General features: G+C 46.4%; 7 protein-coding genes across 7 annotated transcripts; 5 read left to right on the top strand and 2 right to left on the bottom strand.

Moving 5' to 3' along the window:
• Positions 1-469: 469 nt before the first annotated feature.
• EDB91DRAFT_1048366 (uncharacterized protein) lies at positions 470-904 on the top strand (the record flags this gene model as incomplete). Its single annotated transcript, XM_041313396.1, has 1 exon — positions 470-904. A coding segment is annotated over one exon (435 nt), but the record flags the coding sequence as incomplete, so codon positions are not given.
• A 1,457-nt stretch (positions 905-2,361) lies between these two features.
• Positions 2,362-3,521, bottom strand: EDB91DRAFT_1245241 (uncharacterized protein; the record flags this gene model as incomplete). The annotated part of the gene is made up of 5 exons (XM_041322513.1): positions 2,362-2,625; positions 2,679-2,750; positions 2,805-3,199; positions 3,275-3,313; positions 3,380-3,521. 5 exons carry the CDS (start codon positions 3,519-3,521, stop codon positions 2,362-2,364), a joined length of 912 nt encoding a protein of 303 aa, XP_041180298.1.
• A 1,917-nt stretch (positions 3,522-5,438) lies between these two features.
• EDB91DRAFT_1245240 (uncharacterized protein) lies at positions 5,439-6,248 on the top strand (the record flags this gene model as incomplete). Its single annotated transcript, XM_041322512.1, has 4 exons — positions 5,439-5,581; positions 5,670-5,725; positions 5,784-5,873; positions 5,938-6,248. The coding sequence occupies 4 exons, from the start codon at positions 5,439-5,441 to the stop codon at positions 6,246-6,248; spliced, it is 600 nt and encodes a 199-aa protein (XP_041180297.1).
• Positions 6,249-8,929: 2,681 nt separating this feature from the next.
• EDB91DRAFT_1245237 (uncharacterized protein) lies at positions 8,930-9,771 on the top strand (the record flags this gene model as incomplete). Its single annotated transcript, XM_041322511.1, has 3 exons — positions 8,930-8,988; positions 9,040-9,333; positions 9,648-9,771. 3 exons carry the CDS (start codon positions 8,930-8,932, stop codon positions 9,769-9,771), a joined length of 477 nt encoding a protein of 158 aa, XP_041180296.1.
• Positions 9,772-13,090: 3,319 nt separating this feature from the next.
• Positions 13,091-15,556, bottom strand: EDB91DRAFT_1235773 (uncharacterized protein; the record flags this gene model as incomplete). The annotated part of the gene is made up of 8 exons (XM_041321363.1): positions 13,091-13,135; positions 13,791-14,035; positions 14,168-14,288; positions 14,338-14,355; positions 14,398-14,516; positions 14,683-14,848; positions 14,885-15,405; positions 15,454-15,556. The coding sequence occupies 8 exons, from the start codon at positions 15,554-15,556 to the stop codon at positions 13,091-13,093; spliced, it is 1,338 nt and encodes a 445-aa protein (XP_041180295.1).
• A 4,977-nt stretch (positions 15,557-20,533) lies between these two features.
• EDB91DRAFT_1048265 (uncharacterized protein) lies at positions 20,534-21,445 on the top strand (the record flags this gene model as incomplete). Its single annotated transcript, XM_041313387.1, has 1 exon — positions 20,534-21,445. A coding segment is annotated over one exon (912 nt), but the record flags the coding sequence as incomplete, so codon positions are not given.
• Positions 21,446-22,234: 789 nt separating this feature from the next.
• On the top strand, positions 22,235-24,182 carry EDB91DRAFT_43782 (acid protease). Its single transcript, XM_041327267.1, has 8 exons — positions 22,235-22,795; positions 22,894-22,955; positions 23,016-23,270; positions 23,326-23,357; positions 23,410-23,554; positions 23,609-23,957; positions 24,015-24,095; positions 24,150-24,182. Exons 1-7 carry the CDS (start codon positions 22,494-22,496, stop codon positions 24,043-24,045), a joined length of 1,176 nt encoding a protein of 391 aa, XP_041180293.1. The 5' UTR covers positions 22,235-22,493; the 3' UTR covers positions 24,046-24,095; positions 24,150-24,182.
• The last annotated feature ends 2,023 nt before the right edge of the window (positions 24,183-26,205 follow it).

The raw sequence follows: 26,205 nt of genomic DNA, 5'->3' as shown, positions 1-26,205 counted from the left end.
TCAACTTAATCATATCAAAACACAGAACCCTAAATGACTCTACCTTTGTTGTGCCCAGCTACTTCCTGACCCACATTGCAATACCCCATGGCAAGTGTTGTACAAGAGCCAGAATGATCATGCATTCATTACAACCATGGGCATTGATGTTCAAACATTTGGATTCATCCTTACTTCTGGTTTTGCCAGTCTGTGGTCCCAGAAACCCATCACACATCCTGATACCAACTTGCATGGCATTCCACACCTGAATTGACATTCACTTGACACTGGTGGAGCACTTGGCCTCATACTCCACTATCTCAACTCCACCATGCATTAGACTAGCCTCCAACAGATTTTTGCATTGATTCCTGCCACTGTTTCTTGCTATCTCACTTCTGGACTGCCCATGCTCTTACAAACTCTCTGTTCCATGATTGATGCCACCATTTGATGGTCACAGGGACCTGATTTCAAGTGTTGTAGTGCCCTTGTGGTTACACATCACTTGCAATTGCAAGGTGCTTTCGGAAGCATCAACAGGCTCAAACTCCCCATCCAGACTTCAGATGATATTGACATCGAAAATACTACCTACAATGGGTGGCTTTCCGAACATTTCATCAGTTCGGTCATAGCATTTTCTGTTGAAGGTGCATTTTTTTGTCTTTCTCCAATGATTTGTACTCAATTGTTACTTTACAAAGGTGTTGTGATTGCAGCAAGGACAAATGCCCCTGGCAGCTGGCACAATTCTCATCTCACCTCTCACATTTATACTCAACTTCTACTCAACACACCTCCTGACTATTACATTGTCGCAGATACTGTGTTCCCTCATGGGACAACTTCTGTTGATGGACAGCATTTGTGCACCTCTGAAACATGGCCAAGTTTTGCATGGCTCATCTGCCTGAGATAGAGGAGCATATGGCATTTAACCATGAACTACTCTCTTACCGTCAAACAGCAGAATGGGGCATGCAAGCTATCCAAGGGGCCTTTGGAAGGCTATGACAAAACCAGATAATATCCCACATCCATCCGACCCATCCTAAACCCATCCGCGAGTATCCGTCTCCCATCCGATGCTCACCCATGCACACATGGATGATCCTGCCACCCGCATGCGCGGCCGGATGCAAGTGCATGCAGCTCGGATATGTAATAAGGTGCATCAGATTGTTTCGGAATGTTTCAGGTGTACATGTAATAGTGAGTGCAGTTCGATACAAGTCATGGACTCATAGGCGACACGCATGGTCGGTTAGCAAGCAGGGTTTTTGCCCATATATCAGAGGTGCTTTGGTACATACTTTCCCTCAGTTGTTTCTATTGCCTCCTTTGGCAGCAGCTGAGGTATGTCTTCACTTACATTCATTTATGCCACAGTGTAGCTAATCTAGAGTAGTGCAGATCCTATCTGCTTTACTTAGGTGAATACAGTCGTTTCTATCGCCTCCTTTGGCAGTGGTTGAGTGCAGATCCTATCTGCTTTACTTAGGTGTATCCGCGGACCCGATCCACGTTGCTTAGGGTACTGACGGATCACATCCGCTTCACTCAAAGTTTTGTTAGGCTATGCATACCACTTGACATCATCAACAAAGAAGCTCACAGTAACCTTATTAAAATATGTCTTCAGCTGCACAATCTGTGTGCCATATGTGTTGGAATCAACCAGATATGGACTGTGTACATGAAGCATTGACAGGCTACTGAGGATGATCTGGATGTGTGGCAAGACTTTGAAAACATATTATTTTCAGAGCAGAGGAAGAAGGATCAAGTTTCGCGCTTCCACGTCACATTAGAATACCAGTGGATACAACTTATAGAGATAACATAGCACAATCAAATCTCTTGTGACCCTTCCTTTTGAATGGGCTTGATAGGTTTGTCAGCCAAGTCCTCGAAGTATGGGCGATCAGAATACTTGAGACATCTGGAGGGGCCACATCTTTGAAGGTGGGGTGGCTTGGGCCCCTCAGGCTTGGGCTCCTCAGATGCAGTACTTTCACCCTTGTCAGTAATCCACCTAATGGATCCCCCACCCTCAAGGTACCACTCCTGATGCAGATTCTTGCATTTGGGCATCTGAACATGCTGACAGCATGTGGATCTACTCATCTGCATCATCTCAATGTGAAGCTCAGCCCAATCATGTTCACATTCAATATTGTACATGCGAGTGCGCAAATCAAAGAGTTGGCCACGCATGGTTTCCATGGCAGCTTGCGAATCATGGAGCTGCTGGCTTTGTGTGAGTAGTTGTGTGGTGGCAAGGCTGCGATTGGCACAATCTTCATTACAGTTGCACTGGGTGGCTGGGTCAAATGCACTGGAAAGGTGAGTGAGCAGATCTGTAGCTGCTGCTCCTTAAGTATTGTGATGTGGAACAGGGGCTTCTGTGTGAGCAGTGGTGCGGGCAATAGCTGTGTGCTGAATTGGGGGGGATGTATGCTCATCCTGGATCTGATTGGAGGTGACAGAGTGACCGTCATCATCTTCAATAGCATCATAATCTGTGTCATGCAGGTCATGGGTTCCTGCACACTCGTTGATGAGTTGTTCAATGTGATGGGCATGTGTAACTTCTGGAGGGCACATATCATCTCCAGTTGGCTTCATAGTCTTCACCAACTGTATTTTTACTTGTGAGCAATGTTGTTGCCATAGGACAACTTGAATCTTACCTGCTTGAACTTTGTCTCAAGTGAAGTAACTTTGTGTTCAGGCTGGTGGTTCGACTTGGCCCATTGGCCAAACTGAATTTAAACAGTCTGCCACCCACATTGACCAAGAGGGAGCTCATCATGGACCACATCAAGGAGACTTTTAACATCCAAGGTGGTGTAGTTGTTAGAGCCTTGAGGGCAGCCTCGTCTCACTCGCACTTCCACTTCATCATCCTTATCTCCATCCTCTTGAGAACATTTCTTTGGGTTAGCATATGCAGCATTTTCCTTCTCCTTGCCTTTGCCCCTTGGGGCTTTGGCCTTGTGACGTGCACCGGCTATTTTGGTGGCTGGAGCATAGCCGTGGGCCTCCGCAATAGTGGTAGGGTCAGTCAAGTCCATATCATCAGAGTAAGGCAGGGGGAGAAATGCAGGATCGATCACATTGGTACTTGGTACCTCACGCAGAGCAAGGTGAGAACCAGATGGCAAGAGTGGGGGAGTGCCTCTGTGGGACCCGAAGGCCAGAGTGCAGAGTGCTGAGTGTGTAGGTAGAAGCAGGCTGCATGTATATAGTTAGTCAAGTGAAAAATGTCATAAGACAGTCAACATACCTGGTATCCAAGACTGTCCCCATGTTCGACCCAAAAAGACTGTTCAGTTTCAATAGTCTATAATAACATGAGTATCAGACGCCAGTGAACAATGATAAGACTTACTTTGCAAATGCCTGGATGAGACTGCCCAAGCACCAACATTATCACATGTGAAGGCATTTCCAGTGTTGTTGTAGCATAATTCAGGGTAAGATGGGCTACTACCAGGGGGCACCATGGATTGTGGAGGGGGAATGTCAGACATTGCACGTTGTACTAGTGTTCGAATGAAAATAATGCTTACCTGGTTGTCCTCCAATGCGTGCTTTTATACATCTCAAAAACCTCCGCCATTGGATGCATAGGTGATTCTGGAAGTTTGTAGTTAGTAGAATGACCCTGTGGTAGTTGCAGGAATACATTAGTGCACATGAAATCAAGTGTTTAATGAAAAATAAATCGCCATAGCTTGAGGAATGAATGGTGCTCATGACTCTAGACTTATAGAGAGAGAATGGTATTGGCACTGCTCACCTTGTACCCTGGCCAGTTGCAGAGGTACATGAATGCACTGTCTGCCGATAGTAATTTTAAAAATTCAGCTGAAAACTTTGCCAGGGAGCTCAGGGATTGGTCCACATATATTGGAAAAGGTTTGGACCAGGCAGCAACTATTGCCATGCTGAAGATGTCAGGCAGGGACCTCAAGTCATAGATTAGTCAGCAGATAGCTCAGGCAGTAGTGGCCCAAAACAGATATAATCTGTTGTGGGTGAGGAAAATAGACTCTGGGGTGGTTCAGATGTCTAACAAGGGTGTGAGGCAAATACTCGTCTCAAGGGGATTGCTACTGGGTAGCGAGTCCTCAAGTAAGTGCAAGGAAAGCAAAGACTAGACTCTGTCTAGTGACCTGAAGGGTTCTGGTCCTTACTAGGACTGGGAATGCACTGATGTGGAAGGTACACGATGAGTGGAACAAAGCACGTGACGGATGGAACAAGCGTGCGACGAGTGGAACAAATGCGCAACAAGCAGAACAAACAGAACTAACACGTGAAACAAACAGAACTAATGGAGGAAAAAAGAAACTATGAGCCTGTACGAGGAAGATTGGGTGAAGTTGGACCAGGCTTGTGTCTGGTACTTGTTCCAAGTCGTCGGATTCAGGGAGTCAGGTGTTTCAAGCGGAACTCGCGGATGCTGCAGGCATTGTGATACAGTCAAGAATAGATTCGGGAAGATATTTTAAACAGTGAGTGGAGTACTGGGAAGTACTCTGTAAGTGGGAGTCAAGTCGAGTCTATCAAAAGGTAAAAAACTAAGATCCCATCTATTGCTATCTATATAGGAAGGAGGTTCTGGGAAGCACTATGCTACAACCAGGCAAGGCTGTGAGATAAGGAACCAGTTCCGAGTAGTGGAAAGATCCGTATAAGTATTGTAACACGTGTGAAATGAGATAGCAACATGTCAGCAACACAAGGAATATAGCGAGTACTCACCAGTAAGGATGGAAGGACAGGGACAGGATGGAGGAGGACATTCTGAAGGCTAAATGGATATGATGCACATGATGCAGTGGTTGTTCCACTTGGTTCTGCATTGTTTCACTTAGTTCCATATAGCAAGCGAGTCAGATAAGACACGGAGGGGTAGCGGAACAGGTAGCGGAACACATGGAAAGATACTGGTAAGGCTTGGGAAATATACAGGATACAGGCCTACAGTGGGGACGTTCCCCACACTGTCATTTATAATCTGGAATAATAGTGGTACTCAAAATAAGTTTTAAAACTGTTGGAAACTCACTTAAACACTGGCTAAACACGTTCAACTCTCGGCCAAAGCCTTGGCCGATGACCTAGAATTCAAAGTCAGGCAAGTGTGGCAGGGCTGGAGTTTCAAACAGCATGCCTCCTGCTCATCAACACATACGCATGTTCTGCAAGACTTCAAGCTGACGCTCGAGTGCACTCAAAGGTGATGGATCCCCCAGCACCTTCCATACTGTCCTCTGAGGGACATTCTACTGGCATTTCTGAATCATCTGGACCCAGACTCACCATCCAGTGGCAGAGTGAAAGCGCCCTGACTGATGTATTAGTAAACTATCTAACTGCTCACCCTGCTGATTGCAGGATACTCTTCTATTCCGATGGGAAGAAAGCCATGTCCCCTGTTGATGACCGGCCCTCAGGCTCAGACAAGGGGCAGATTTGCACCGTTATCAGCCAAGGTCATCTTTACTGGCCACCCAAAGTATGGCCAGGCATACCAGCACAATCAGAAGAAGTTCTGCAACGCAGTCTCTAATTGCATCACAAAGTGAGTTCTCGTTTTCTTATGTGTACATCCACTAATCAAATCCCTCAAGTCTCAGATCAAAATACAAGAAGCTCAAGGCCTGATTCAGTGAGACGGGCACTGGTGTAATGCCACTTGATGGGATGGCTTCAAAAATTTTGCTGGGTGAGTCTTTTGTCCTGTCTGTTCTTTCGGTGGGCTTATTAACCTTTGTAGACTCCAGTTCTTGTGGAGCTCCTGTGGTACACGGAGCTCAACGCCATATGGCATGCCAATCCTTCAATGGCTGCCAAAACTCATTCGTCCAAGCCCGGTATTGACCACACTGCCGCTCTTTACTCACTCGTTCAACCGCATGGGGCTGGTCCCTTGATCAGTGCACATAATATGCCTCCTCCCTGCCGCACATCCACCTGGAGTCCCTCCAGCGGCGCACCCATATGGTGATCCCCCAGTTGATCCACAACTACATCAAGTGGCTCCTGCTCCTGCTCCCCCTCCATTACACCTTCATGGCCTAAATTCCCCTGATGTTGAGATTGAGGACAATTTCACACCTCCCTCCCCATGCGACTTTGAGAGAAGCCCTTTTGACGTCCCCCTCGGAGATGCTTTGGACCACCTTGACAACAACAACAACAACAACATGATGTTTGATGGCACCGGCACTCTCAACAGCCCTCCCTGAGTCGCGGGGAAGAAACAGCAGCTTGCTGCATCACCCTCTCCCCCCCCATGCCCCCCAGCCATTTGAAATACCCCCCAAGTCCCCGGCCTCGTTTTATGACAGCTACTTGGTGTTTGGTGCACAGAGGCCACTGAGTCGTGGGGGGTGGCACAAGCTGCCATCAGACATTGCACACAGCATGTCAATGCCTTCGTCGACAATGCGCAATACGCCATCGTCATCAGATTACCACATGTCTCCAACTCCACAGACCTCATTGCCGAACAGCGCAGGCAGCTCGAAGAAAAAAGCCAAGTCCGACATTATGCAGAAGGTAGACCTAGTCCAGGGACGGGATTGAGAGCCTGCAGTCCAGCTGCCCTGTCACGCCATGAGAGCAAGCACCAGTGGGACACCAAGAAGTATGACTGGCTTCGTGCCACCCACAAACATGAGGTCAATCAAGCAGCTCTCATCCATCAGCGCCAACAGGAGGACAGAGATGCTGAGATTCACCTTTGTGAGGTGGACATACGGGTGCATGAAGCACATTCCCTTGTGCTCGACAAGGAGGCTGAAACTTTATGGCTCAAGATACAATTCCAGCAGATGATGCAGGCCACAAAGGACTTGGGGTCGGATGTGTGAGCTCATTCATTGTTGTTGTGTTTCGTTCGTTGCGTCTCATTTGTCATCACCGCGTCTTGTTTGCCATTGCTGCTTCTTGTTTGCCATCACCACGTCTCATGTGTCATCATTGCATCTCATTTGTTGTTGTTTCATTGCATCTCGTTTGTTGTCATCATGTTTTTTTGTCATCGCCATTATATTTATTTCATACGCTACATAGCTACATACACATAGCTATATACATATACATATGTTGTACAGATTCATTTGTGGTAGTACATGTCAAATTAGATCTGAGAGAAATCATTCTGCCCTATGTTAGGGCATTTGAGTGAGGACTATCAAAGAGCATATCCATCAGCTTTGCATGAGCACCCTGACCTGGAGTGCCTTCATATGTCCTGTCACCAACTACTTCATCACCATCTGGACCCTCAGGCTCCTGAACAAAAAAGTCTTCCCCCTCATCACGAGCCTACTTGAGAGAGCTTTGGTATGTTCCATCTTGCTTGCGGTGATGAATTTTGAAGCAAATGATCATATTGTGCAGGATGATACAACACTTAATCCACTGCACTGCAAAATCGAGGTCTTTCTCAGCCTGAATACGGAAGTGGAGTTCTCGAAGGGACTGGAACTGCCCCTTCAAGACAGCAAATGTGTGTTCAACATGAACACGAATCTAAATAAATTTAAATTTAAATTCATTAAAAAACCACAAAAAAAAAACCTTAGAGAGGTGATAATTAAACGTCTTCTGGTCCTTTGTTAATCATCCATTGCGAGGCTTCTTGAACAGGGACAATACACCATGGCTCCAATGGATATGCACTATCTGCCCAAACCCAATGGCTGTCAGGCAGAAGGTCAGGATGCTCTTCATATAGGTGGGTAGATCGAAATGTGAATGCATTATGGACACTCCCAGGATGACCAAGGGAATAGTCAACAATTAGGAGGTTATGGGGCAAAATTACAGCCTGAAATTGAATTGATTTTGAGCACATAAAAATAAAATAAAATATACTTGACAGCCCAGGGAATACTTGGATTTCCTATCAAAAAATGTCTCCCCGTAATAGCCAGGTTTAGCAAAAAGATCCATGGTTGAGCCATCAATAGCCAGAAAGCCACCTTTCCACTCAGGACAAGTACGTGACTCAGCAAATTTACAAGCCAGGTCAATGTCCTCAGAGTCAGCTGCAGGGGAAGCAGATAAACTGATCATGGGCATCAAGTACTGCGACCATGCACACAATTAGTGCAATTAACCACAGACCCGACACTCACGCCCACTGAGCAACATCCTGAAGAGTAATGGCATTGCCATAGTGGCCAGCCTGATTCAGGAAAATGACAAGCTGAATAGAGATAGGGAGCTGAGGATTGTTGGACCTGTTTTGAAAAATAGGGTGACTGGAGATATTATCAAGAATATCATCAAAAATCTCTGGGTTGACTCGAAGTTTCTGCCAAAACAACTTGGGGTGGTGTTCTTCATGGTGAACCAGCATATGAAGCTGAGGAGCTTGTGGGGGAGGCTCATCGGGCTTGTGGAGTACACGTACCCTCTCAACCTCGTCACATAAAGCAGCAATGGTGTCATGGAGCCTGTCATAAGGCAAAGCACGATCATTGGAAGATACAGAGCTATCACTGGAAGAATCCAAAATCCCTGTCATAGGGGAGAGGAGGGAGGGGGGTGAAAGGGAGCTAAAAGACAGATTGATAGTGCTAATATCATCTGAAGTAGAAGAAAGCAAGTCCTCAGAGTCAGACTCGGAGTCGGTGCCAGAATCACTGTCGGAGTCAGACCAATTGTCCAGAATATCCTAGTACTGTAGTTTGGCCAATGAAAGTGTAGCATGATCCACAATATCCAGGATTTCTTTATGTGTAATTTGACGAGGTATAGTTACAGTCAGATGGAAGGGGGGGGGATCAAAACTCCTATCTATTCCATGCATATGTGATGTAGTTTGTGTCAGAGTTTTGATTTTCGGAAAGATCTGAACTTTTGTTTCTCGAGCTGAGCATGTTGCTGCTGTTGTCAACCTCACTCTCAAACATCAATGCTCACTTGTAGCACTGAGCCGGACATCATCACATTTCCAGGTGGCATCCACCCAAGGTAAGTTTTTTTTTTGTTTATTTCAAGTTGCAGCTAACTTTTATTTTACAGGAAATCTATTCGTGTCTGGCAGGTCCCATACCACATGACCCCCAGTGCCTCATCTTCAAGCCACTCCTCCACCACCTTCTACACCAGCCTTCTAGAGGAGCCGTCTTTGCGTTTGATCCAATCCAGCTGGCTTGAGGCTCTTGCTGATCTTGCGTGCTATCGTATGGCCATAGCTGGGATGGTTATTAATAACCAATTGAAAGGCCCGGCACTGACTACAGATGATGTATCTAAAGTGGCCGCGGATATTGAGCCAGAGAAGGAGTGCTTGGGAAAGAGTTCACCCTTCATCTGGTATTCTTTCATTTCCCTACCTATGGTACCCAGTATCTTTCTCCCCCCCTCCTCCCCCCCCTTAGTATTACTTGGCTTGTTCTGTCTGGCTTTCCCTACCTATGGTACCTGGTGTCTTTCCCCCTCTTATCCTTCCCCCCTTAGTACTTGGTTCATTCTTTCCGGCACTCCCTACCTATGGCCAATTTGTTTTTTTTTGGGGGGCTTGTTCTTTTTTTTACAATTTTATTTAAAGTTGACACTTGAAATATGACGTGCATTGGTGTCATATCCTGTACCTCTGGATCTGGAATTCTGGATCTACTCCATTAAAGTCCAGTTCTCCATCCTGCTATTCCGCCTGGCGCTCCGCCTTCATCTCCGCACTCACCCCTAACTCCTTTTAGATTAGCTATTGCTCCGGTTACCGGTTATGTCCTTTTCCGCTATGCTTACTGATCTGTCCATTCTTACTTTATTTCCGACTTCACTGCTTTGATCTGTTACACTTACTAATAGACTTTCCACATGCTTCATACATAGCCCTTCCCTTTGCTGACTGATTTACTTACATGATACCTACAGTATATAAACTCCTGTAATACTCCAGAACTCCTCAGTTTGAATATCATTTTAGTTCTGCTCATTCCTGCATCTCCGGACTTGAGTCTCATCTCTTGTCTACCTCCGAGTCTTAGGGGTTAAACCTTAGGACTAATTCTCCGGCTCTACCTTAGGGTAGTCTAACCTCTGTTCTGTTTCTACTCCGGACTTGTCCATAGTAGCCTTGCTCCATTCCCACATAAGTCTTCTGGAGTTCTGCCGAACTCCACTGATGTTTGTCCTCCAGAACTCCCCGGACTTCTGTCGGACTTCCCCTCTGACCCCCGGAAATTAAAGGCACATACTCAGGTAAGGGGTGCAGCGCACGAGCTGAAGCCAAAGCCCTTTGAGTAGTCTTTCCCTTGAGCACGACCTTAACAATTGGAGCATCTACTACTTTGTCGCGAACCTACATCACAGTTACTTTTTCTACCCTCTCTAAAGTAAGACTTTCTCCTGTGTATATATCATGCTTTAAAAATGCTAAGTGTTTTAATGTCCGACTTTGTGCCGACTCGCCGAGCATCATTTAAGAGTTCTTAAACCAAGAGTTTGAAGTGTTTAGCTGGTGTCTTAGCAAGTTTTCAAAAGTTTTCAAACTTACAGTGTGTTGCATATGAGATTGTAGTGCGTGTTTTTCAAAACTCGGCCTCGCTACCTTTACCAGCACTTGTATACCTTAACTAGGTCAAGGGATGTGACATGTCACTCTAGCCACTGCTGCTTGATGAAATGAAACCTCAGTCAGTTCATTATGCAGCTGCCAGGGTCATTCACTAGCCAGGAAATGTGCCAGAATATCGTATTCTGGCAGTTTGAACAGCACAGGACAGCTCTTGAAATATCTCAGCTTGCACAATGCTCAGAGAAGACAGTATACAATATTCTTCGCTTGCACCGAGACTATGGTCAAGTCACCAACCCCTTTGCACGCCACAGAGGTCGTCCCCATGTTCTTGACACTGTTGACACTGAATACATCCATGCACTACTCCAGGCAAACCCTGCCATGTACTTGGATGAACTACAAGAACAACTTCTCACTGCTCAGAACAAAGACATTTCTCTTGCTACCCTTTCACATGCCACTCGAAGGCTGGGAATGACCCACAAAGACATTTCCAAAACAGCTGCAGAGAGGAATGAGCTCTTGTGGGCAACTTGGCAAGCCGCATATGGGGATATACCGGCTGAATACTTTGTCTGGCTGGATGAGTCCAGTGTTGATGACAAGACCAATCAGAGGATGCAGGGATGGGCAGATATTGGGCGCGCGTGTGTTCGCAGATCAACATTCATTCGAGGGCAGCACTATTCTATCCTCCCAGCCTTTTCCTCAGATGGTATCATTGCTCTTGACATCTTTGAGGGGTCAGTCAACAAGGAGCGCTTCTGTCATATACCTGATCTGACCGCTCTAATATCAATATCCGCTCCGCTTTCCAATCACCTCCGCTCCATCCATCCTCTGCTCCGTCCAATCATTGTCCGCATCCGCTCCTATGTTTCCACTCAACCGCTCAACCGGTCCCCTTCCATAACATCTCCATTCAACTGGACCTCTTTCCCCTTTTAGATATATACTTTCCCCTTCGGTACATAGACCCTTACTTCCGGATCACCGGTAATTCCTATTACCACTCAATCACTGATCCGACGCGTACATATTGATATCCGCTCCAACTTAGGTCTTCACCTGTGTAAGTACTTACAAATTATATCCTTGGTACATAGCTTTACAACATAGTTATCCTGGTCACTGCCTCATACATAGAAGTATATAACATATCATGTACTTAGATATTTTCCTCAGTCTTAATATTACTTGTCTTCTCGCAGTTACCTCTTGTGAGAATTCTCAGTAGGACCTTGCCTCCTCTGGACACAAGTCTCAACTTGTTGTCACCTCCGACCCTCCACCCCGACTTAGAGCCATGCTCTAAGTGCCCCTCTTATTTCTCCACCCCTATCAATATTTTCCTTGCCCCTTTTCCCATCCTCTGCCTTCCCCGCTCCTACCAAACATTCCCCCTGCTCCTATCCACCCTCCGCATCACTCCCCACCTTCTCCACTCCGCTCCTAGTCAGCCCACCGCTAGTAGCTCTTACTTCCCGACCCTCAAAGCGGACCTAAGCGGTTCACTCGTCCTATTGTTGGACAACATCAGACCCGCTCCAAATTCAGTGCATGTACTCGGCTAAGGGTGCAGTGCAAGAGCTGAAGCCAAGCCCCGACCCCTCTGCCTCCTGAGCCAGCACGGTACCTAACAGCTTCATACAATTCCTGAACACTCCAAAGCTGATGCTGTATCCAGGTATAAGGAGTGTAGTTGTCATGGATAACTGCGCTATCCACCATGATGAAGAGGTTCGTGCTATTGTTGAAGGAGAATGTGGTGCATCTACTTTTTTGACATCTATCTTGTATTAATGTTTATACAGGAGCAAAACTCATCTATCTACCACCATACTCACCTGATTTCAATCCAATCGAGCAAGTGTTCCATTCAGTCAAGGTTTGGTTACGACGACATGAAGCAATGGCGATTCTACCTGAGGTGTGCCCCTGGTTAATACAAAAAGCAGCTTTTTCCATCACTGTCGAAGATGCAGAGGCATGGATTTTGAATTCAGGATACTCCTTCAATGTGTAGTACCAGTATATAGTGTAGTATGAATCCAACCGCATTACAAACTAAATTGAGTGATAATGTAGGAATGACTCGGAGCATAGTCAATATCAATGAAAAACAATCTATATTAAAGTCAATTAATGCGCTGCCTCTTCTCAGCTTTCTTCAAATCAAGACGAGCATTCCATGTCTTTGTCATATCCCGTACCTCCGGATCTGGAATTCTGGCTCTACCCCATTAAAGTCCAGTTCTCCGTCCTGCTATTTCGCCTGGCACTCCGCCTTCATCTCTGTACTCACCCCTAACTCCTTTTAGATTAGCTATTGCTCCGGTCACCGGTTATGTGTTATGGCTGTGCTTATCTTGCTTCTTTTTCCCTTGATCCACGCTTACTACGCATGTCTCTTATCGTGCTATATTTAGTTCGGTATTACTCATATGCCTCATTGCTTACGCATGTGCTTACTGATACATACCTATTATTATGTCATACCCTGTACCCTGTATACTATATAAACCCTGGCTAGGTGACGCTGATTCTTCAGCTTAACCTACGCTGGTTTTCCTCTGAACATCTGACTTGACTCTAAGTTACCTCTTCGGTACTTAGTCTTTACTTGAAACTGGACGTTCTTTAGACTGTTGTCTAGAACGTATCGACAGACCTTTGGTCTTATTAGTGATTGTTTGCCTGCATTATACTTCGGCATAACATTATGTCCTTTCTGCTATGCTTATTGATCCATCCATTCCTACTTCATTTCCAACTTCACTGCTTTGATCTGTTACACTTAGTAATAGACTTTCCACATGCTTTGTACATAGCTCTTACCTTTGCTGACTGATTTACTTACATGATACCTACAGTATATAAACCCCTGTAATACTCCGGAACTCCTTAGTTCGAATATCATCTTAGTTCTGCTCATTCCTGCAATCTCTGGACTTGAGTCTCATCTCTTGTCCACCTCCGAGTCTTAGGGGTTAAACCTTAGGACTACTTCTCCGGCTCTACCTTAGGGTAGTCTAACCTCTGTTCAGTTTCTACTCCGGACTTCCGTAGTAGCCTTACTCCATCCCCGCATAAACCTTCCGGAGTTCCGCCGAACTCCACCGACACTAAGTCCTCCGGAACTCCCCGGACTTCTGTCAGACTTCCCCTCTGTCCCCCAGAAATTAAAGGGCACATACTCAGGTAAGGGGCGCAGCGCACGAGCTGAAGCCGAAGCCCTTTGAATAACCTCTCCCTTGAGCACGACCTTAACAGTCTTGCAGTACGCCTGAAACTTCCTAATGCGACCCTCCACAATGTCAGTAAATTCACAGAGACGAGCAACCGGAACATCAGGAATGACATCTGGAGTTAGCTCCAGAGCCATGAGAGCGTCTTCACATATTATAATGTCAATACCACTCACTTCAGTGAAGTCCCACAGACAAGTATGGAGTTCAGAGCCTGCTGCAGGATGTGGAGATAGAGCCGGGACTGCCATGCCTCAGCGAGAGCGTCGGGGAGGGGTAGAAGAAACAGACCGAGTGTGCTTTTGCAAGAGGCTGGTGAGAAGTGGAAGCATGGCAGCCATCAGTAGTGTTGTCACATCATTGCTGGATGGAGCACTGACAGCCTGTCCATGAGTTTTATGACGGCCACAAGGCTTGGATTCGAGAAGGTAGCCATCACGCACACCATCGAAATCAATTGTACTTGGTGGTTCGTGTTTTGTAGCATCTGCAGCTGCCTAAGTTTAATGTCAGCCATACATTAAATGGTATCAAAAGAAATCTTACAATAGTGGCAGCCCAAATCTTCAGTTTTCAATTGTTGAGACCAATGTGAGATGCATTCACAGAGACATAGCAAAAACCAACATCACCATGCTCGCCCTGATGTTGGACACATGGCCATTTCTTTTTGAGCTGTAAGATGATAGTGCCATGGAGTTGGTCTTGCTCCAAAAAGTGGTCAGCTCAAGGTACCTGTGTGAGATATTAGTATCAGAATGATACACATAATAGAAAACTGACCTGGGTGCCAAGAACAAGCTTGTCTTCATCATGGTTGAGATCTGGTGCAAGCACAGGCTAGGATATATCAGTATAAGAAAGTTCGTGACAGAACTTGTACACATACACCATTGCAAATACGATACCCGTCCATCTCATCTACATCAAACTCAACCCCAGCTTGACATATTGTTTTGTTCTTCTTCATTAATGTGCCCATTGCCACAGAAAACTGATGGTTATTGTCAATTGTTGTCACACCCCCTTTGCCGCCACTAGCATCCAGAAATTTAGCCTATATCTTGACATAGAACATAGATTGTATGCACACAGATCCAGTCCAGTAAAGCTTGAATGGAGGTCCAGAATGAACACCTGGGCTGAATTGATCTGAAAGACCATGTATAGAAAGATAAGCTGTAATGAAATCAACATGGGTGATTCCTTTGAGCACAATATAGTCAGATTTTATCAGCTTGGACTTCTTCTTGACAACTTTTGAACCACAAGTGACTGGGCCTTGTGCTTGCAGCGAAAAGTTCATTAAAATTGAGACAAGATGTCCAACAGGTGGAGCTAGGGCAATCTCAGCAACAGGTAGAATTGGGGCGGTTTCAGCCAAAGGTAGAATTGGAGTAGTTTCAGCAACAGGTGGAAGTGGAGTAGTCTCGGTAACAGCATTGACAACTATTGGTAGTGCAGGCAGCAGCATGACAGGTGCTGCAGGCTCCCAGATGCGATCTCTTTCAATTTTGGGCATTTGGGGGTGTTCCATCAGGCCTATATGGTAGTAAAGTGCCTGTTGACACTCCCCATGCGTGAGATAGAAGTGAGGAGGATCTATGCCTCCATCTGGGAATGGATCAGTGAATAACAATGAACAAAGAGAACACAACTTACCAATCCAACCTCCATTGTTTATCCAACCGTTCAACGGACAACGCAGTGAAATAGGTCTGACTGGCTGGGGTGCAGAATTAACTTGAAATTGTCCATAGGACATGATGTAAATATTGAGAGGATTTAAAGTAAGTATAGAACGAAGAGACATTGCCGAATCACTCACTTTTATACTGGTATAGTCTGCGTACAGGCCAGACAGGGAGGCTTCGCCAAGATATTGAACTGCAAGCAACTCGCTAGCCAGGTCACCGTGAGCCGAGAATGCGGCAGATAGGTTAGAATGACTAACAGTATTCATCTAGTCAAAAAACAACAGGTCAAAGATGTTCGTAAGTAGCGAAAGTGCAAAGACTCACATGTGGTGTGTTGGACCGCAGGTCGATGCTGATGGTGGTCAAAGCACTGAGTCACTCACACAGATGCCGTATTACAAGATGTGACATCTAATTATGGTATACAAGTGCTGGTAAAGGTAGCGAGGCCGAGTTTTGAAAAACATGCACTGCAATCTCATATGCAACACACTGTATTTTGAGTACCATTAATCTGTAAGGGGGGGGGGGCCTTCTAGATTTAGAGTTTGTAAGAGGGTCAAAAAATAATGTTTTGCAAATTCGATGCAAATGAACAGCGGCATCACGGCACGACTTCCTTAAATGGTCTTTTTTATCGAGTTTTAACTTGTTTAAACAAGTTGAATCAATGGTCACGCTCGGCTCAGGCCGAGTTTCAGGTCTGTGCATATACACATCATCTCTGATGCATGCTCTTGACTGAGCCTCCTAAACACTGATGAGTGGTTGAATCCTGCAACTCTGGATCTTGAGCTTAACCACCATCTAGCGTTGAGCACTCACTGCTTGCACACCCACTGTGCCTTTAATTTATTTAGTATTGAATTGTTGTGTTAATACTCCACTTCCATTGTACCTCCATGACGAGCGATGCCCCAGTCGGAACATCACTTACAGGCCCCGGAATCTCAGGGTCTTCAATTCAAACCGACGTTGGCAGATCATCTTTATCCCAACAAGACCTTGTGGAGAAATGCCTTAACATTGTCGAAGACTACAAGCACAGCCTCATCACAAAATCCGAGGCATTTATCTCTATTGCAAAGACTGTCACTGCCTGCACCCAGGAAGCCACAGACAAAGCCAAATCTTTCATCGCGAATCCATATTTCACCATGCTTGAAGACTGGTCCAAGCAGCAGAATGACACCAGAGGGTTCAGTGAACATGAACCAGATGTCAGACACCAATCCGAAGATAGGGAAACCATCCCTCCTAGAGAGATTGAACATGAGAGAGAAGTTAGCATCGAGCGAGGTGAACCTGCTCGAAAGCGAACCAAACTTGACCTTGCCTGTCTTGCTCGAGCCGAGCAATCAAGTACAGGAGGTCAGCTCTCCACAAACCTTACAAAGACTAACGAAATCCTTCTCAATTGGTCGCAAGACCCCAAAGAAGTACGACGCCGACTCATGTATCACCAATGCAGCCCAGAATTCCATGAAGCTGGATGGGCAGAAATCGTCGCAGGCAAGTGTGTCAATCTCGACGCCGTACATTCCATTATCTCCTCGTCACGCACCATTGACAAATGCACCGAGACAATCGGCGACATTGAGATCAAATATGCAGGTACATCAGAGGCAGTCGCGAAGAAAATCACCACCACAATGCAATGGTCCACAGCCTGGAATAGGACTGCTAGAGCCATCAAATTTGCTTTCCCTCATCGAGAGGATGAACTCGCATCCTATGGAGAATATATTACCACCAGATTTGACCGTACTCTCAAACAGTCGCACGAGAGAATTATCAGGTATGACAAGGCTATCAGGAACAAAGCCGCAAACTTGCGCAGAGTCAAACTCTCAGACATTGCCTCCTTCATTGACATCTATGAATCCCATTTCCAGTCAGATGGAAGGCACCATGATGAGAAGCAGGCCAAACCCAGTGCACCTACACGGGACAAAACCACTTTCAGTCGTCATGAGCCCTGTCGCAAATGGAACACCGGAGACTGTGCTCGCAGTGCGGGAACCTGCCGCTACACACATGTCTGCTCACATGAGCAAGACGGCAGATTATGTGCAAGACGTCACACGGAAGCGAAGCATTTCGAGGAGTCAAAACCCAAATCCAATTGAACGGCCATTTAAGCACCCGCGTCATAGATGGGGCCTTATTTGGTCACCAATGGATGTCTCTTTCAGCCCGATGGCACGGTCAACTGAATACGCCAAGCCTGTCCCTTCACCTCCACTGAACAAATTATTGGACAGTGATGCAGCACAGACTATTGCTCGCAGACCTGACTTGTTTCGCATCATTACACCTATAAACGCTGATCAGTTCAAAGAGCTTCTCTTGGATCACCCGAACCAACCTTTCGTCAAATCTGTCTGCTAGTCTTTATGTTGGGGTTTCTGGCCATGGGCCGATACCTCGGACAATTCATATCCGTCCACTAACGACAACTCCACCCATACCTGCTCCAAATCTAATGAGCAACAACAATTCATCGAAGATCAACTGCATGAGGAGATGCGTTTGGGGTGAGTATCAGAGAGTTTCAGGACCGACCTCTACCCTGGAATGTACAGTGTGCCAATGCACACTGTACCCAAGCCAAACTCTGATAAACTTCGCTTAATCGTTGATCACACAGCGGGTGAGTACTCCCTGAACTCCATGATTGACAGAGATGCCATCAAAGGTACCAAGCTTGACGGATTGCACTCGCTTGGAGCTTCGCTACTTCGTTTCTGCGAACAGCACCCAAATGTCCAGTTGGTAATGTTCAAATCTGACGTGTCGCAGGCTTTCCGACGGTTGCTGATGCACCCACTATGGCAGGTTAAGCAAATTCTGACAGTCCACGGTCAACGGCACGTGGATCGTAACAACAATTTCGGTGGCAGGGGTTCGCCCAAAGTATGGATTTCATTCATGTCCCTCGTAGCTTGGATTGCTATACATTGTACCCTCATCGATGCACTTAAAACTTACATGGATGACTCATTCTCCTTTGAGGTCGCAGGTTGTCTGCTGTATTATCCTCTATACGACTGCTATTTTCCTGCAAAACAGACTCAGTTACTACAACTATGGGGCGAACTCCGACTTCCACACGAACGCCCCAAGCAGGTGTTCAGAGCACCTCTAACCGTCATTGGCTTCGATGTCGACCCTAATACCATGCAGGTATCCCTTCCAGTCCAGAAAAAGGATGAACTGGTTGCAGAATTGCACTGTTTCGCATGCAAGAATAATTGCTGGTCGCTTCGGGAATTCCAACGACTCACAGGGTGGTGCGAGTGGGGTTTGAACATTTTCCCACTCCTTAAACCTGGTCTGTCGGTTTTATACGACAAGATTAGGGGAAAGAATAACGCCCTCGCACTCATCCATGTTAATAATGCTCTGCTCGACGAAGTGCATTGGCTTGCAGATCACATTGAACGATCTGATGGGCTGCATCTCTTCAAATGCATGGATTTTGATCCGAAGAGTGACAAGGTTGTCGTCGCCTATACTGATGCTTCTAGTGTTGGCATGGGACTGTGGTTCCCAGATGACAATTTCGCATGTCAATGTCACTTGCCCGCAGATGCCCCTCACGACTCAATTTTCTTCTTTGAGGCACTCGCCATTTGCTCAGCTATCCATGCTGTGGTGAACATGGACAAAACTCCAGCACAGCTGCTCATATACATGGACAACATGAACACTGTTGCTATGTTTGATTTGCTCCATGCAAAACCGGTCTATAATTCAGTGCTGCACTCGGCTATGGATATTTTGATTGCCTACCATGTTGACCTGCACGTGGAACATATCCCCAGTCAACAAAACATAATAGCAGACGCATTGTCCTGTTTTCATAATGAGCTTGTCAAAGATCTCGTGCCTACAGCTCTAATCTTTGATTTTGAACCCCCTTGGGATGCATTGGGGGATACGAAAAAATGATCCCATGTGCTACCCAGTCCAGGCAACCCGTACAGGAAGCCTGGACGACACTTGAATGCTTGCAATTCGAGCATTCATTGGCCCTTGGGTTTGTGTCATGAATGTTACCAACTGCATCTAAATTTCGATTATCAAACCTAAGAGACCCTATCCGATAAGATTAGATTAGATAAGATCCCTGATAAGATAAGATGGATAACTGATTAACGATCACTATCTTTACATCACATCTATACTATATCGACGTCATCCATCTATATCCGTAACCCTAGATATCCGACATCATCATATCCTTAGAAGTCCTACGATTAGGCAACGGGTTACATCATAAGCATCTACATGCCTCTATGATCGAACCATAACCGAAAGTCCTTTACAAGTCATCTCTTGAAGAGTCATCACTCCTTCACTCCGCACACCTTCACTTCTCATGACATGTTAAGAGTTACCTCTGTCATTCACTGAACCCCTTACATTAGAACCTGTTGCACAGTCACAGCTAAACCCTGAACCCCTATCACAGAAGCGCCACTCATAGAGAAGCATGCTCATTACCGAAGACTCTGGAGAACCCCCTAGATCCGATCGTACCCGATACATCTCCAGATCCCATCTCTTATCAAGATCCTTAATCACCACTCGAGACTTCTAGTCACAGAACTCTCTCACCCTTCTTAATCTCCACTTACCCTGAATAGAAGCAGTACCCTGAGACCCTGCTTAATCACCAATACCCTTTCCCCTTCTTTGTAGTTGATTGGTTGATAAGACGCCCTGTACCCTAGGCGCAATGTTATGATCGTATATAGATATATCACTACCTTTCATACTCAGATATCTCCGCTTAGAGAGTAGTATATAGTTTAGGTCGTAGTCAGTAGTACTCCTTAGACTTAACCTCTTCGTTCCTACCCAGTGTAGACTCAGACGTTCACTCTCAATATCATCTCTATTCTCTCATCTTGACAAGTCCTAGTGGTTGTGTTAGGCCTTTACCATTTGGTGAACGCTGATCATAACAGTTTGCTATTGAATCAACCACTGCATCCGCATACAATTCCCATTTGAATTCCTATCTCAATTTCTGTCGGCTGCACAACTGCCCTGTCCAACCAACAGAGGACACTCTGTCCTATTACATGGTCTGGCTATCCCACTACATCGAACCCCGTTCAGTTGATTCCTATCTGTCTGGCATTGTCAATTGTCTTGAATCTCATTTTACTGAAGTGCGAGAAGCACGAACTTCTTTACTCATCACGCGCACACTCAAAGGATGCAAATGCCGCTTGTCCAAACCTGTCCAGCACAAACAACCACTTAGTCTCGAAGATCTCTCCCTGGTGGCTGATGCTTTCGCCTCCTCTGTCAAGTACGATGACATCCTGTTCCTTACCCTACTCGTTACCGGGTTTAAAACCTTGCAACAGTTAGCCAAGTTGTGCTGGCCCAATGCCACAAAACACCAATCCTATCTAAAAGTGCCTCTGCGGCACTCTCTAACACTCACCAACGGCTCAGCGAGCTACACTCTCCCGCATCACAAAAGCAGTAGTTTGGGTGTTGGCTGTGAGATCTTGCTGTTGGGCGAACCTCGTGCACAAGTGGACCCTTTGAACCTTTTCCATCGGTACATTTCTGCTCACGACGACAAACTTCTGCACCATCCCCAGCTCTGGCTCACTGGAGCTGGAACTATTCCCACACGTGCGTGGTTCATGCACTATCTATGGCGGTTCTTCCTGCCATGTATTTCTGGACATTCAATGCGAGCTGGAGGAGCAACTGCTCTTGCCACGAACGGTGTTGCCCCTGCGCTGATTCAGGCAGCGGGACGCTGGTCTTCAGATGAATTCCAGAAATACATTCGCAAGCACCCATTTCTGCTTCATCAACTTATTCATGGTTCACACTTCCGTAACTCATTGAGATTGACAGCTCAGATTCACTGCGTTTCACTCACAAAGTCTCTCAAACACCCATTCATGTCTCCATCCCCCTGACTCATAACAACAAATTCAAAACAAAATTCAAATTATAAAAAAAAAAAAAAAAAATAGCCTTATAGCGGTTTTGTCGAGCTTGACAAATCAAGCTCGTTCTTGCCTCGCGAGTTTTGTTGTGTCCGTGTACGATATACGTTTCGAAGCCTCTTTCATGTACAACGAGCTGTCGGTCTTCTTCCTAGTGATAAAATTGATTGCGGGTCCTCCGAGCTTTAAGCTGGAGGACCCCGGTTGCCTAAACTCACTCAACGAGTGCCATTGGACCTATGTGCAAGTTTTTTTATTCTATTCTATTCTATTCTATTCCGCAATATTTCAGCCTACGGATAGTCACCCAATGTCAACAGCATGCACAATATCAATATTACTAACAAATTATAGATCTCTAAGTCTCGCGCTTATATCCGACGGCGAATGAATGGTGGATATAAGTCCCGAGATTCTCGCCTCAGATTATCATCAAATTCTCTTATAATCCCACATTCTCGCCGGTATCTATTTGCATCAAAGTCTGGTGACGTAACTGACTCTTGCATCAAGGTTGGGATTTGATAAGCTTGACTACGATCTAACGTGCAGCGTGCAGATTACCTGCAGTTACCTGCAATGCACTCTGCAGCTTCCTACATATCTATTTACCGTGACAAAGGTCCCAGGTCCCGGGTCGCTGGTCAATCTTCAAACTACATATCCGTGTTGGCGAAGCAATTGAACCGAATTTTTTGCGAGTCTGCTTCGGTTACTACCCGGTTGCACGCGTGAGCCTGGTACATCATGATGTGGCCACCTGTTTGACCACTACTATAGTGCTGTCTCTTTTTTATTGGCTTTGCTAGGGAGCCTACCTTGCGGCATCGCTGTTGTTATTAGTGCCAAGCCAAGTACTTGCTATAACTTACGCAGTGGACCGTGCTGGCACTGGTGCCTGCTGGTATATATGTGCCTCTAATGTCCGACTCAAGTCTCATCTGCATGGACATCCTTTGACAGTAATATAAATGGCTTGTAGGCCTCTTGCAAGCAGCCAGCAATCTCCCTCATAATCATGCGATCTTTATCCCGCCGGGCCCTTCTGTTTGTGGTCCTCATCGCGGCCAGCAGGTCGACCTCATCCTTGGTCACCATCCCATTGACGAAACTTGAGCGCACTGGGTCGTACCTCCAAGGGTCCCCATATGCTGATCGTGCCCGAGCGTCATTCTTAAAGACCCGAACAGCCGGCGGTTCAACCACCGTCCCGGCTTCAAATTTGGCATACGTACAGTACACCACGAGTGTTGGCGTTGGCAGCCCCGCCACCTACTACAATTTGGTTGTCGACACGGGGAGCTCCAACACTTTTGTCGGGTGAGTAGCTATGTAGAGGATTGTCCTTGCGAATTGGATGGTTGATGATGACGCGAGACGTGCAGAACGGGTAAACATTATGTCCGTACATCAACTAGTGTCCCCACTGGGCAGCATGTCAATGTAACCTATGGAGGTGGCTTTTTCACTGGCGTGGAATGTTTGTCTTCCTCTACACTTCACTCCAGTGTATGGAAATTGATATGGTCTAACCCATCAGACTCTGACACGGTCACTCTTGCACCAGACTTCGTCATCGCGAAGCAGTCTATTGGCGATGCTCTTCAATACGCAAACTTTGTGGGCGTTGATGGTATCATTGGCGTCGGACCAGTCGATCTCACGAAGGGCACTTTGTCACCTGATAAAAACACGTTGATCCCAACGATCATGAGTAACGCCCTGAAGCAAGGTCTCATCCAAAAGCAAATTCTCGGTGTTTTGTTCGCCCCGGCGACGACTTATAATGATACTAGTATGTATACATCATCTTTGACTTTCACGTAACCCTTCTGATTGAACAGACGGAGCCATTACATATGGTGGCATTGACCATGCTCTCGTGCGTACGGTTTTATGCTCACTGTGGTTACCATCCCTGATCTTGTCGTCAGTACACTGGTGAAATAACCTACACTCCAGTTACTGAGACTCACCCGGCAGGTCGCTACTGGGGCATCAACGTGACTGAGTCGACATATGGTACACATACCGTGATTCCTCAGTCAACTGCCGGCATTGTCGACACGGGCACCACTTGCACGTATCGTTCGATCACTCGCACTCAATAATTACTGAATTTTTACATCGCAGTGATTCTCCTTGCGGATGATTTCTTTGCCGTGTACTTAGGCGCCATTCCCGGCGCCTACGTCGACAATAACGCCGGCCTCATTGTCATTCCCCCTTCCTCTGTCGCGGACATGCAACCCCTTAACTTCAAGATCGGCGACACCGTGTTCAGCATGGATACAGCTGCACAGCTAATCCCATTGGACCAGAACACCGCTTGGGGTGGTCAGGCTGGCGTACAGTACGGCGTTGTCGGTCACCTCGGCGCTGACAGCGGCGAGGGTCTCGATTTCATCATCGGACAGAAGTTCATGGAGAAGTACTATGCTGTTTTCGACGCTGATAGCAACCGCGTTGGCTTTGGGAACACGTGAGTCAGCTTGATTTGGTGCCGAGGGGATGTGGAACCTGATGTGGTTGGGTCTAGCGAGCACACCTTCTCAACGTACTCGCCTTGAGTCGAACCATTTCCACTTGGGGAATAACAGAACTTATGGAATTGATACGAGTGGGGCGACAACACCATCGCATGTTCAAGTGATAGTCGCTAACGAGGCCATAGACAGAAGATCGATTTGGTACATGTGTATGAAAGTCGCGGATACGGGTGTATCCCAAAATGAGGGGCCATCTCCCATATTTACCACTAACGGTTGAGCAGCAACCTTGTTCCCATTATGCCATCGACCATAGATAGGTCACTAAATTATGGTCAGAGTACAAGGGGAAATCCTCCCGTCCTGCGAACTCTTACACAATACTGGTTGGCAATGCTGCTGAGGGGCTGTGACTGGGCGCGCGAACGCGGCAGTGCGAAGGGTGGTGGACCGATCGACATAGGGAGAAGAAGCTTGAGGACATGCTCGAGGGACTCGTTGGATTTAATGGCGCGCGCGTTTGGCTGGGTGTGCTGAGGCTGGAAGAAAAAAAAACGATTAAGTTCGACCAGTATATCTACGTAGGAGAAATAATTGCACACTTCCGAATCGCTAAGGGCACAATGAGATCTGCCATCAAATGCTTTTGCCTCTGCTAGCAAACCTGGACATTTTGACCAGATCAAGGATCTGGCTTCGACAAGGAACGCTTGAGTGGAGCTATCCGTGCATGATGCCTTCGTTGCATGGGCGTATGCTAGCGCAGGGCCTGCTACACCGGCCTCAAAAATGAGGATGTTAAGGACGTATGACAAGGTAGAGAACGATAACAGGCGACGCTTACCTGGTATTTAAGAAGACATATCCTGCGTAGATCCATCCTTTCTTTCTTCGTTGGACCTAACGTGAATCCCGACCACCATGTTACGAATGTGGTGCGCTCTGCACAGATCGTACCACCTACACATGTATGGTAGCAAGAAAAATCGAGTGAGTCTTGAAAGTCGCGTACCATATGAGCGCTAGGCGTTCTGATACAAAGTTCGTATCAGAAGGAACGGCTGTCTTCATTCTTCTATAGGTCTTGCTTACTAGGGGAGACTAACTTGAACGATGGGTGTGATCTGAATGCGATTGACAGAAATCGAACCCCCACTCTGGTTTGATCATCTAATAGACGGGCTGGTCAAGATACCTGTTTTATATATAAACACTGTGAGCGTCATGGACATTGGATAGCTGGACATTGTTCGGCAGTATTCGGCACAGTGAGCCCCTTTTCAACCATGAGGAGCTCGATAACACGAAAACAATCGGTCGATAGCGCAGAATCCATCAACCCCACTCACTCCAAGTCCTGTTTCAAACTTCTTGCAGCCATATCACTATCCACCACTTGGATCACCCGTCCAAAAATATTACTATTACCACCCATCGTACCATGCATCGCCCAGCGGAAACAGCATGAGTATTTCTTACCACTGACACCAACGGCCTCGAAGCGTACACGACGCACCAGCACAGACAAGCTCACCTCCTTCTTCGAGCTCCTCGATTCGTTGAATTGGATGTTGGGTGAGTTGTTATACAACATTTTCCGCCTCGCCGACGAAAAAGCGATGTTACCCACCGTTAGACTTGTCAGTGTCACGCTATAGTAGTAGTCACTAGTGTCACAACTTTGCTCAACCTTATCACTAACCACGAGGCAATATTATCGAAATCGATGCACCTGCAGGTGTCAATAGATCAAACAGGTTAGTGTCTATGATACTGATCAAGCTAACTTAGTCGGAAGTAGCTCAAGTTCAAGTTATCATAACACGACCGGGCTAGGTCCACGACTTCTTCACGCCTTGATGTCGCTGTTTATGCGGTAGGCTTCTTCTTCTAACTCATCCCGGCGTGCGTTGACGACGCGTTTCCTACTGGGAAAATGGGGGACCTGACGCTCTATGAGAAGATGCTCCGGATTCGGATATGGCGAATTGGTTGGGTCCGAGGTACAGAAGCAAGGTCTTGAAATGGTTCACTTGTTGTAGTCATTGATCGGAGCTGATCGATACAGGAACTCCACAATAATGCTTCGAGAAGAGTTGAAAGGATCGCGGGCGGCGGAAATAAGGGCGTTCGCGAATTATAAGCACGAATGGTCTGCCTTCTCTGCTACATGTAAGACAAGCCTTAGTATCCTCGAACCATCGCATCGTCAAGGAACTTCTGTAGGCAACAGACTATCTC

This window comes from Suillus paluster (assembly GCF_016628075.1).
Source record: "Suillus paluster strain FC165 chromosome Unknown EDB91scaffold_10, whole genome shotgun sequence".
NCBI lineage: Eukaryota > Fungi > Basidiomycota > Agaricomycetes > Boletales > Suillaceae > Suillus > Suillus paluster.
This window is presented reverse-complemented; position numbering and strand designations above follow the sequence as displayed.

What these genes read in the sequence shown, in the direction of transcription:
- EDB91DRAFT_43782 (XM_041327267.1), top strand. Translation starts at nt 22,494, where the DNA reads ATGCGATCTTTATCCCGCCGGGCCCTTCTGTTTGTGGTCCTCATCGCG. An exon ending in GTGGCATTGACCATGCTCTC is followed by an intron (nt 23,358 to 23,409) that starts GTGCGTACGGTT and finishes TCTTGTCGTCAG; the next exon opens with TACACTGGTGAAATAACCTA. An exon ending in TGTCGACACGGGCACCACTT is followed by an intron (nt 23,555 to 23,608) that starts GCACGTATCGTT and finishes TTTACATCGCAG; the next exon opens with TGATTCTCCTTGCGGATGAT.